Source organism: Accipiter gentilis, chromosome 29 (assembly GCF_929443795.1).
Source record: "Accipiter gentilis chromosome 29, bAccGen1.1, whole genome shotgun sequence".
In the NCBI taxonomy this organism is placed as follows: Eukaryota; Metazoa; Chordata; class Aves; order Accipitriformes; family Accipitridae; genus Astur; species Astur gentilis.
Genome location: NC_064908.1, coordinates 7,278,704 through 7,291,494, shown reverse-complemented (window position 1 = coordinate 7,291,494; position 12,791 = coordinate 7,278,704). Strand labels below are relative to the sequence as shown.

General features: G+C 41.3%; 1 protein-coding gene across 4 annotated transcripts in view; it reads right to left on the bottom strand.

The window, feature by feature from the left end:
- PPP1R12B (protein phosphatase 1 regulatory subunit 12B) overlaps positions 1 to 12,791 on the bottom strand; it is a 124,637-nt gene that overhangs the window by 37,297 nt on the left and 74,549 nt on the right. For all 4 annotated transcript variants that reach the window (XM_049832382.1, XM_049832384.1, XM_049832385.1 and 1 more), the window contains 5 exons: positions 11,715 to 11,805; positions 11,103 to 11,273; positions 10,188 to 10,371; positions 9,522 to 9,634; positions 7,912 to 7,956 (listed from right to left, as the gene is read on the bottom strand). In XM_049832382.1, coding sequence (XP_049688339.1) covers positions 7,912 to 7,956; positions 9,522 to 9,634; positions 10,188 to 10,371; positions 11,103 to 11,273; positions 11,715 to 11,805 — 604 coding nt within the window. The remainder of the gene's footprint in view (positions 1 to 7,911; positions 7,957 to 9,521; positions 9,635 to 10,187; positions 10,372 to 11,102; positions 11,274 to 11,714; positions 11,806 to 12,791) is intronic.

Sequence of the window (12,791 nt, the reverse complement as noted above, 5' to 3'; positions counted from 1 at the left end):
GATTGCAGAAGAGGGAGAAGGATTTCATTATCTTGAGTTCATCATTTCCAGAAGGGTTGGATGGCAATGGTAGCAATAATCAATAATAAAACCATGCTGGAGCAACACTCCCATTAGAGGGAGACAGATGTGGCAGTGACTGCTTTGCCGAAAATAAACGTCCCAGAGATCACAGATTTGATTCCATTCAAGGCTGTAAATGCAACCACGGTTACAAACCTAGAGGTCTGGGGCAACCCCAGCACTGCGTATATTCATGCCATAATCCTCACGATGTCTACACACCAGTGCAAAGACTGATGTCTACAGAAAACTTGCTTCAGGTCCACCCAAAACCTGACTCTGTCTTTTCACAGTCAGCCTTCTTTCCTGAGCTCAATATCATGTTTCATTCAAAAAAAGCAGCCTGATAAAATCCAGAGAGATGCTTTCCACTGTCCACCCAGAAGTCCAGTTTAGAGCATTTTTCATGCCAAAAATCAAGTGATTTCATCCAGTTATTACCATTAAGGATAAAGTAGTGCTAGAACATATTTTCCAGGCGAAGTCGTTCAGCAGTTGCACTCTGCAAGTGTTTACGGACAGGTTCCCTCTTCCCCAGTCCAGCTTTCTTACAAAGGATGAAGAAGCACAAACATGCCAAGTTACAACAGAGGAATGCAGCAGAAATTTGCAAAGATATTAACAGGCCATGTCAGGGAAAAGGAGAAAACAAACACTAATATAAGAACCAGATGTAAACATAGCTATTTCAAGCTAAGGGACTTTCCAAAATATGACATAGAGAAAAAGAAATCTTGGGGCACTCACAACAGAGTCACGATCCATTTTGCTCTTTATCTAAATTCATCAGATTCTACATACCTCCCACCTGCCCCAGCCACTCTGCAGCTATAAAACCTTTCTGTCAGCTTGTCTGTGGAAGCAAGTGGCTGACACAAAGCAATATTCTAGTGTCACTGGCCAAACAGATGTATAACTTCAATACATCGCTATCTAACTATGTTTCAAGCCTATCTCTGGCCTTCCTTCAACAGCAGCAGATTCTGGTGCAGAAGGTTATGTTCGCTCCCAAGGATGAAATCTAGGAGCGATGAAGAAAAGCCTATATATATATATATGTGTGTATATATATATATATGTATGTATGTATAAAAACCACAACCCACAACAGGGCACAGCATTAGGTACATGCTAGGTACCTACTGTAATGAGTAACAAAAAGGTGCTGAGGTGTGAATTAAGTCAAAGCTGGTGGGCAATTCCTACCAAGAAGGACTTTTGCAGCTTAAGGATTCTCCACCTTGAGCTACCAAATAATGAAGTAGCTTCTGCCAAATAATGTTACTTCTAGCAGGGAAACTCCATGTCCAAAGCAAAAAACTAACAATAACATTCCAAATATGAGGCTCTTTCTGAAGAGAAGCATGTGGGAGGATATAAACTCAGAACAAAAAATGACCTTTTAAAGACAGGGACAAACAGCATTACCACACTTGAATCACTGGAACACACAATTTTTCCTACAGTGGCAGTTTCCAAAGGATATTTTATTGCCAGGGAATTTGACTTCAGTTTTCCAAACAATTCCTTGTTAGCCATCTGGCAACACAGCTTCTGCTTTTTGCTCCTTCTGGACATAGCTGGAAGATAAGTCATTTACTGCTTAAACATGGCACTGCACCATTCAGCACAGTACATCCAGGCAACAAGGACTATCGGCTTCACAAGGGCTTTGCCACATCACCACAAAGGAACATTCACCAGCAGACAGGTGAGAAGGGCTAGGAAGGAAGCACCGAGTACAACAGATTTGAGTTGCATCTGTTAAAGCCATCTCCTGTTGCCCATGCACAACTGACCTGTTCTCTAAGGCAGACAGCCATGTCAACACGACACAGCCATTAAGGGCTACCCAGACACCTACTGCTGTATGCAAGAATTTTAATCCAGCAGATTGGATTTTTTGGAGGATGTCTTCAACTACATCAAGAGAGACATTGTCCCCATGGCCTGCTGGATGACTGACAACAAAGTACGATCATCAGCTCCCAGAGGGGCAGAGAACCTGCTATAAGTAGTTAAGCAGTTAGAGATATTTTTCCTTTCCATAATTTTGAGCATGTCATGATGAGACAGAGTTTGACAGTTTCAAACAAAAATTAACGTGATGGTCTGTTACATGTATAAGCACAAACAAAAGCTATTAACCTTTAAAAAGTAAAAAATTACAAACACAATTAGACATAAAACAATAGTTAGATTTATTCTGTCTTTGGGATATATTCCAGGGAGCAATGCTGTTCCTCAGGCCAACAGGTCTAGGCTAGCAGCCACACTGAATTTGACTGGCCCTGTCTCCTGGAGTGGCTGCACTGCATCCACACTACACTGGAGGTGGAAAGATGCATACGCATGGCACCGATCCTGCTGCCACCCTATCCATCACACTTCTCCCAGTTACTTCTGGGAAGAAAGCAAAAGGATCCAGGGACACCTGTGAGATAGCTGCCATGTCGGCAAAGGGACAGGACCCTGGGGTGAAATGGGATAATTTGAACTGACTGCAGAGGCCTCCCAGCAATGCCAGCAAAAGCCAAGGTATCTGGTGGGTATCCGATGCATTGCTAACCTCAGCTCCATTGCCTCAGGAGAAATTACTTGCTGACAACTGAGAAAGATTAGTCACCTCAGACTACACTGAAATTCCGAGAGTAATTTACTAAACAAGAAGTTAAAGCATAAAGTTACCTTAAATAGTTATGAGTCTATGACCTTGTAAATCATTCCTGGAGGACTCGCTATTTTGCTTCATCTTCCTGGGACTCGCAGATCGGATTTTAGCTGGTTTTGTGTTACTCATCTCCAACTCCATCATGGACACTGCTTCACATTACACCTTCCTAATTCAGCAACTCGGTGAATTAGAGGAATTAACCTGAACGCATTTAGCTGTAACCCTGTAGTCTACATAGCAGACTTGGATTGCTTGGCTTTAAGCACAAACAATATGTTTCCCCAGAGCTGTAAATAGGAACTGAGCAGCCATGCTGATGATTTAAATGCTGTATCAACAGGGATAGTAGACAGCAAGTCTGATGCCCTTCTCAAAACATTAAGGTTAAGAAAAAACAAGCATATTAGGCTGGAGAACTCATGAGGCAAATCATCTGTGCAGATGTGAAATTTTTTGTAGAAATACTTGCAGAATGAATTTAAATTTCTATAGTGCCTTCCCTCTCCACCTCCCAAAGAACCCAGGGCACTCCAAACAATAAAACCATTCTTCACCATATTTAAAGTTCTATGGCAAAACGTTAGCTCATGCTCTGGCAGCAATTTTCTGCTATTTTATATTGCTAGTTACACACATATTAAAGATCTCCTTTCCTTGCAGCATACAAAACCCCTCATAGCATTCTGTTTATAAACAGGACTAAACAGAGCCAATCTCTCACAGCCTTACGTTACACAAAATTAAACGCTCTATAATTTAACTATAGTCATGCAAGTGATGCACAGTACCACCTACGTTACCTTGGACTTGGGCCAGATGGCTTCCCTCCCACATCACACTGCATCTATGCTAGAAGTAAATATTCAAGGGTAAAACTAGGGAAAAATACTTGTATCCTTAGTCCCCAGAAGGGACCCTGTGCTAGTAGCAGTAAGGCATAGGATGAAGAGTACCATATAGCACTACCTAGATTAAAAGATTTTACTTTCTTAACAGCTAGCAAGAAGTTCACCTATTTTGTTCCCTTTTACTAGTCAACTTTCCTTTGTATCTCAGCAAAACAGCGCAGCCCATGAAGACATACCTTACCATATTAGGCAATCTGAGTCCAGAAAGTGGAAGACTCGGAGCCTTCCTTAGCTTAAAAAGACAGTCCTCAGGCATGTCTACAGCCTGCACAGTGCCACACTTCACTGCGCTGCATTGGGGAAAGAGGGCAATAAAACAGTGGGATCTGGGGTAGTTGCTAGGACTCCTAGGGCTCCCAATACATGCAGTCTGGCTATGACAGGCAAGTCACAAAACATTAACTAAAGCTATTTCTGATCTTTTAGTCGTTTATCAAATCCATCTTTTAAGAAAGGTAATCAACACAATTACAGAAGCTAAATGGGAATCTCTGTGGAAGATAAAATGCCACTAAAAGCAAAAATATAGGTGAGACATAGAACATACCAAAATCAGGATTCCCAAGGCATAACTCTGAAACAGCTATAAGATTAAGACATTTAGTTTGCCTAAGGGATTTTCCAGTTCATTGGTCTTCCCTTAGAATTCGCAGAATCAAGCTTAGAAATTCAGTCCTTCTAAGATAGAGATTTAGTTTTTATTAGTATCCAGTTGCATCTGGTGATTTCATGTTAATAGTACAATTAGGCACAACACATAATATTTACAAAGCAGAGTGGGCTTGAATGGTGTTTTGCAGAATGTAAACTACTCATGTTTTGTAAATCGAAGTACAGGGAGACAGGAATGGAGCCTATTTAATACACTTACTGTGATCACAATCCATAATCATATGTTTCAGTGTTATTCCTGCATAAAAGTTAATTCCATTAATGTGTCTGGGTTTTATACTGTGCTATACAGACTGTCCTAGATAAAGTTCATGAGACAGATGTTTTCTTTGACACTTTTACTGCCCAGAAATTGTTACTTTACCAACATGACACTCAGTGCATTCCCCTGTATTTAAAGCTTTCCTTTGACAAACTATCTAATACACAGGTGAGGCACATTTGCAATGCCACTGAAGAGAAATGCAAGGAGATAAAATTCTTTAAATGATTACAAACATTTTTCTATTTCTGTTATGTATGGTATGTCATTTAAAGTACACTTTTCTTCCAAATTCATCCCCAATTTCTCCTGCTGTGTAATAGCAATGGCAGAAGTCAAGTATAAGTCAAAGCCAGAAGAGCCAGGGATAGGGAAAACCCTCTCCAAAATGTAACATTGGACCATTCTCTTTAGTCTTCATCACTATCCTTCAAATGCTGCATCCCAAACTAGAGCCACTGATTTATACCTGCACTGATTGTATTCTATTCGTACTCACTGGCTTCACTACAACTGAATTCTTGCTGATATTTCACAGTCACTGGCTTGCAGGGAGCAGGAAAAGTTTCCTAATGCCAGCCTACCCACACTGCTCAGCTGGGTACTAACATGATCTTTCAGACTCTTGCAATTTTTACTTTCTGAGAAATGGAGGCTAGACTGTGGCCAAACTTTTTTACCCTCCTCTGGTTTGAGCTCAGGTCTCCCCAGATCGAACAAAGGCTTTTTCCTTTACATATCCTTCCCAGTGGAACCATGCAAAAAACTCTCCTAAAGCTGCTTCCCCAGAGGCTTTTTCCAGCTGAAGTCCTTGTGCCCTTGAACATTTATTCCACAATAAAACTTTGTCTGCTCTTCCAACTTTCCACAATGCATCCAAGCAGTCTGCATCACAAGCAGAAAGGCGGGGTTGGTAGCAAAACACATGAAGGTTGCCTGACACATCCTATTACGAGACTGCTGGCAGTTGCCTAAAACTCAGCCAAAGCGTCTGGGCTGGTTTCCCACGCTGGTGCTCGTAAGTTTCAGCCAAAATAATTCATCCACTTCTGAGAATTAAACCAACATGTGCTTGCTCCTTTTTCAAAAATCGCATCTACCTTTCCCTTGCTAAACTCCAGTGCTGCATAGTTTGGAGGAGGGAATTCAAGTAGGGCCTTTTTTGGCTGCCATGAAAATCTTCCTAATATCAGCCAAGATATAAACACTGGAGGGAAAAAATAACTGCTCACATAAAATCAGGAAAATTTGGGGGGGGTCTGCAACTAAAATGGGACACTTTAATGTGTTCATGTTCACAACTCTGATGGTAGCATCTGCCGTTCTAGAATTATTATTATTATTGATGAATTAAATTACTATTAATTGTACTTCCTGCTTGGTACTAGAACTGAAAGCAAGGAGCTGTTCCATGATTCTTGCCAAAGTGATGATGACCAGTTAGCAGGACAGAAATCTCTCTGATCTGGATGTAAAATAAACCAGGGATGACTGACCAAGTGACATGATGCTGGAGGCATGCAGTAAAGAAAATTAACTGGAAGCTGAATAAAAACAAGAGGCCTGGAAGAATGGGAAAAACAGCACCAGCAGAGTGGAAGGAGAGTCTAAACCTGGGTCTAACATATGTGAGGTGCATAAGAAGATAAGGGACTGTTGCCACAAAGCATGTGTGCAAAGGGGCTGAGGGAACGGAAGGGAAGTTGCTCTGCTATGAGATGGGAACCCACAAGAAAATTGTGGGAAATATAAGACAAAAGGATTCCTTGCTATTAATTTGGGGAAAAAGAGTATCACTAAATGTAAGAGACCAGGCGACCCTGAACTTTTGGGCAGGAACATACGGTGGGGTCTTACGAAATGCAGTTTACCCATTTACAAGAGTGGTGAGGATTGTGCTTAACAGAGTTTTCAGCAATTTTAGGACTAGACTCTAGGAAGCCTCCAAACCTGCAGCCTCAGATACTCTTTTGTCTTAATTTAGCTAATATGGGACAACTTCCCAGAAGAAAAAGACATTCCCAGCAAGTCCAAAACATGATTGCTAGTAACAAGCTGTCCCTATTATTATTACTTTTTACACATTACAAAATATCTGTCCTTCAGTCTTACTGTGAGACAGCAGAAATGTCAAAACAGTTTTGAGGATCATAAATGGCTGAATGTAGGGTTAAGTGGAAGATTTAAAGAAGCTCTGTACTGCTATGAACAGAAACTCCTGTGGGAAGAGCTGGGCTACTCAAAGCAGGTGGTGCTTCTATGGGAAGGAATATCCCACATTTCATGTTGCAAAGTAAGCACTGGGAAAGCAAAGGCTGGCACTGAAAGATAAGCACATGCTAAGAGCCACCCCAGCACCATGTGAGTCTCTCGTCCCCACAAGGCTCACCGTGACTTTGCCCCATTTTGATCGAGTATTGCAAAAAGAAAAACAAAAATATACTCTGAAGAGTTACTGAAAATTTTCAGCGAAGAACCAGTTAATTTCAACAGAATGATGCTTCAATCACTCTACTGAATTGCAAAGTATGCGGAAAGGCTACTGCAAGCTCAACATTTTATGGCAAAAATTAAACGTCACACAAGCAGGCTGACCCCTATGCAACCTTAAATTTGCTATTTTTCCCAGGTCTTGCACATCATGCTTTAATAGTTTGCAAATGTATTTAGCTTTAACATTGTCAAAGTAAGTCATGTTGTCAGGCTCAAATGTGTTTTAGACAAAGACAGACAAAACCAAACAAAACCGAGGCGATTTGAACGAACTCAATAATTATTATGAAAGGAAAGAAAGGGCCTCGAAGGATAATGACACTATTGCAAGAACAGGGGAACAATGAACAATCTCTGGTGTGTTGCTTGCCAAGGCAATTTCCCACAAGAAAACAAATCCATGAGGAGACAAAAGTGCAGATTTTAGAAATTCAAAACATACTGTTCAAAATAACAGCATCAGGATAATTCTGAGATACAAGGTCATGCACCTTCCTCGGGACACCTGACAGCCATGTTCCCCAGCCATCACAGCTTCTGACAGCGCTCTCAGTAAGGCACTCACCCCTGCTTCTGCTGCAGTCCCTCCAGGTTTGAGAACTGCCTATGCAGCTCTTGAAAAGTCAACTTTTGAATTTATGCCAGTCTGTAGATATTCTTTATCTTTCAGATGAGAAATCAGTAAGCAGTGTGCTACTCAGAACTATGTCCCAGTTCATACTGAGTTCCTGAACAGAGCCTGAATCTCTTGTATAAATGAGAGTAAAGCCATAGAAGACTGCTTGCCACAAACGCTCAAGAGTGAAACACCAACTATTTAGACATATGTTTTCACTTACCCGAGTTTCCTTCACTTCCTCATTTCCATCAACTTCATCATCATCCTAGGATGAAAAGCAAACAATATAATTAGGCAGCGTTGGAGACAACAAAATTTTATCACAGGAAGTTAATGTATTGCTTATGAATTGATATCAAAGCTAAGAATGCTTCTGTCAAAAGAAATGCCTGTCTAAATGCTTTTGGGTGATTATCAGATCAGGTTTGGTAACATAAAGGCCATTTAGAAGATCTTGGTACTGGGGACATAATTACTCTCTTGTGATGGCTACTGCAGTTTGAATGCTCCTGAAAAGTCAGTAGGAGAAGGAGTAACACTTCTTAACATGCTTAGGGAACAAATGTGACACTTGAGAAGACTGCGTATCTGAAATGCTGATATAATATTGACTTTCAAAATGTATCCTCCACTTCAGTTAGACTCCAGAGGAAAGACTAGTCATCACAGAGAGCTTGCACTTATGCACCCTCTGTGTAACCCACTGCCTCTTTGTAACAGCTCCACGATTTCATGGAGCAATGGTAAACTACCATAGCATCACATCTGACTCCATATTGAACTCAAGGTACTCCAGAAGTTGTGTCTATATGAAACTACAGCTACAACGGGGAAATGAACTAAAACTCCAAGAAGTGATTTGCCTTCTGCTCTGAAGCTAGTAATATTGCTACAATGATCTAGTAGACAACTGGGCAAGCTGTAAAGCATTTAATTAAAAAAACAATAAGAAAAAAATAATCACATATGGCATGCAAGTGAAAAAAAAAAGCAAGAATTATTTGAAAATAATAAAAAGAGGGTGTTTGCAGCGAGTCTTTCAATAGAAATTCTGAGGTTTCCAGCAGGGCCATTCAACTTAACGTTGAACATTTGGAGTCACAGACATCTACTGTGGCCGTAGGGAAGACCATTGTGGTTTTTTTATTAAGTTGTGCAGGACGCCTCTACCACGGAGGTGTATGAGGAAGGCTATATGTCTGTAGCTGGACTAGAACTATTGCAGACTTCTTAACCATGACTTCATAATACTTACTCTCCTGAAAAAGGTGATCTATCTTCCTACCTGAGACTCTAACCAAAGTTTGGAGGGTTGGATTTCTTCCCTCAGACAGAAGAAATCCTTTTGAAACCAGGACTAAGAGTAATGACCATGACACAGCAGCTCTTCTGCATTTATGCTGTGTTCTCTGGTGCTGGGTAGGGGATCCAGACACAGGTTTTATTCCTCATGGTCTTCCTTTTAGGTGCCCTAAAGCATAGCCAAATTTGGGCTCAGAGGAATTTGAAAATAGTTCCAGTGGCTCGTGACCTCCTTCTTCCAAAAACCCTAGACTTCTAAGCTCTCTTCTCCCATGTGGGCTCTTTCACAATTCTGCAAGGATGGCACTGATTTATGGTTCAGGAACAGGCCCCCCAGAGCCTCATGCTTGAGTATTACATGGGCCAAACAGGGATGTGATTCCTTTGGAAGTGCCAGTCTGAAATAAAGTTGGAGATGGAAATGGGAAATCAACTGACTTCGAAAAAAATCTGAAGCTTGGAATTGGAAGGAAATTCACCCTGAATATTACAGAATAAGTTTCTCTTCTTTAAGGAACTCAAACTTACATCTTTTGTTGAGAAAATGATGCCGGTGCCTCTTCGCCTCTCTTTTGGCCGCCGCCTCTCTCGGATTGACTGTTTGTTTGGAGATCTGTCGTCTAAATCCTGATCTTCACACTCTGGCCAAGCAAAGAAAGACTGCTTTGGTTTCAGTGATTTACATCTGTGCTTTTGCTAAGGTACTGCGGTTCTTTTCAAGCCGATCAAGGTCATCTTGGCTTGTGTTATATTACAAAGGAGTTATTAAACCAAATGAAATGGAATCTCAGTGCCCTACTACATCTGGTTACTCACACTCCTTCCTTTATCAAAGCCCAGAGAGGTTACCGTAGCTGTCACCTCTCCCCAAATCATCCCAACTGACTCCTGTTCTGAGGACAAACTGTACTAGGGGAATCCCAGCTTTAAGATCTAAATACTCCACAGATTACTATCTCATTTACTTACCCCAAATGGAAAACATCATTTTATCCCTCTCTGTTACAAGCAATAGGCTATATCCTACATTAGGATTTCCATTTAAACAAAAAACATTTGTTTTGTGAGGTGGCACCTCCCCATACTGCTCCCCTCAGAACAAGTAAACTTACTCTCTGTCTGTACACATTGAAAGTTCTAAACCTCATGAAAATCCCTGAGCTTTGACTGTTCTTCATTCTCCTGGGTACATACCATTTTTCTCCATCTCTGTGGCTGCACCTCTGAAGTCTACTGGATTCACAGAGTCAAGACCTAGATACTTATTTGCTCGAGTCAGGTATGAACTTGTATAAAGGAGAGGTGCTGATGTTGAAGGAGATACAGGTGTTGTAGGTTTGTCTGGTTGTACAGGGCACCTTAATCGCCGATAGACACTCTATAAACAAAGAACCATGACAAAAAGTTAGAATGAAAAGGGACTAGCAGATTTGGGATTTCGGGGAACTGGGTAATCTTTTAGAATGTACTGTTTTCTTCACTGCTGCTGGAAGTGATCACCTCCATCCACCAGATCAGGTTCATTCCATCAGATGGGGATGAATGTTAAAAGCATTGTATAGCTACGGTGTGAGAGCACCCTCCCATTGCTGGGAAGTCTGGGATCAATCTCTTTGTCCCCACAGCCAATGGCAGGATGAACAAGTTATCTAATAGAAACAAATGAGTTAGAGTGAAAAACCAGAAGTGATGGGAGGGAGAGAAAACTGGTCTCTCTAGGTTTCCATTACACACAGAACATCTGTGGAAAAATGTGAACGCAAAGCCTCAATCCAGCCTGCACAGCAAGGATGGATCCAGGCCACATTTCTATCATTAGCCTCCTCATTCCACTTTCTGTGATTTACACAGTTTTATTTTCTGGCAAGAGACAGAAAAGTGAAATTCCCAGTAGAGAGCAAAGGAACAGCTAACCTCTAACACCTACATATTCACATCCCTTGTGCAGATTGCTGAGGTGAGGTACTACTCTTCAGTATTACTTCTTTCCAGCAAGTCTGCCTCCCCTTAAAACAAAAAGACATCCCCAAAAGAATTTCTCCTGATCTCAGCTATCCTAAATGGTTTCATTAACTCTCAAACAATGAGCATTGAGGCCAGGAGTATCACCTCCTCATCTGTATTTCTGCTCCACCGTGACCGGGTCTCCTGCCTCTCACTGCTGTCCTCAGAAGGCTCAGTGCTCTCAGCTTTCTCACTTTGCTGTTCCTGAGCTTGCCGCTCTGCCCGAGACCGGCTGAAGGTTCGCTCTGCCTCCTGAAGGTCTGTCAGTGTCACACCCTGGAGAGAAAGTAAGAGAGAGAATTTTTAAATTTATGCAATTAGATTTCAAGTCTACCAGCTCAGTTTAAAATGCCCAGCAGGCTTATACCTGGCAAGGCTAATGTTTCATCTCTATGCTAACAGAAAGAAAAGAATTCTGTAGCTTTTAACACATTTCTCAGTGTACTGAGATAATCACCAACTCAAAGGAACCCAAATATACGTGATCAAGCTACAAACTAAAAGGCAGGTATACTGCAGAAATCTAACTCGTGTATGCTTGGGGGAGTATTTTCTAATAACTGTTTGCAGGAACTTTTGCCAGAATGTCTCCAACACAGTGTGAGGGTAGACAAATCCCTCGTCCTAAGTAATAATATAAGAGCAAAGAAAATCTTGCCTCTCTATTCATCAGCTCTCTTCATCCTACACACAAACACAAGTATTTCCATTCTTTACCTGTGTAGACCTGCGAGTCTGTCGGGCCTGCCTAGATCGTGCCTTCCTCAGTGATTCTGCTTCCTCATCCCGTACTGGAGTCAGATATGACCTGAAAAAAAAAAAAAAGGGGGGGGGGGGGGGCAGAAGAGGTTAAAATAAAAACAGATGCTCTGCTTTCCTGTCTCTGCGAGCTCCTAAGCTATTATTCTCTTTCATATAGACAACAATCATTTTAGCTCCATCTACCAAGACTATCATCTTCTGCTTTGGGACAACTTTCCTATGAGCATATGATACACAAATGCTCGCATTACATTCTCCCTAGAGTCTCTAAATAAAGTATTTAGTGTTGGACATGTTCTGTTAAAAAAGGTGCAGCTATTTAGTATATTATTTGCTCCCGTGTCATTGTATCATTAGAAGTTAAAAAAACCCCAAACCAACCCAAAACCCAAACAACCACAAATCACCCCTCATTCAGATAAAGATCTCAGGAACAGAAATCCTGCACTGGCACATTCCTCAGACCCTCCTTCCTGTCATTATATTCATGATCATATCGCTGCAACCTGCTGTCTTCATCAGTATGAATCCCATCATGCTAGAAACTGGCCGAACTGCAGGCATCTTATAAAGACAAAACACCTTGGAAAAAAGCTATGAAATTAAAGAAACGACCTTCACACACCAGAGTAAACCAAGTTCCTTAATATTGAAAACTGCACAGTTAAAATACAGAGCTGGTCACCACTAGATTTCATTAAACCTGGGAGATTTCAAAAGAACTGTTCGCATGAAAACATATAAGTTGAACTCTCTGCTCTGGCATTCACTGTGGAGGAACTGGAGAGGAATTCGGCAGTGGCCCTGCAGTCAGGGATTGCACAGCCTTAAGTCTGATTTCTGTAGTGGTGGAGTGGCTTCCCTCTTAGGAAAGATTAATTAGATTGGACTCTTCAGCCTGGTTAATAGGGAATGATTATTAACACTGTCTCACTGCACAAGGATGAGGGTGCCTGAAATGTTCTTTTGTAGGTCTATCACTGCCACAGATTAACAGGGTATCAAAGATCTAGATATGTTCAAAGAATAATT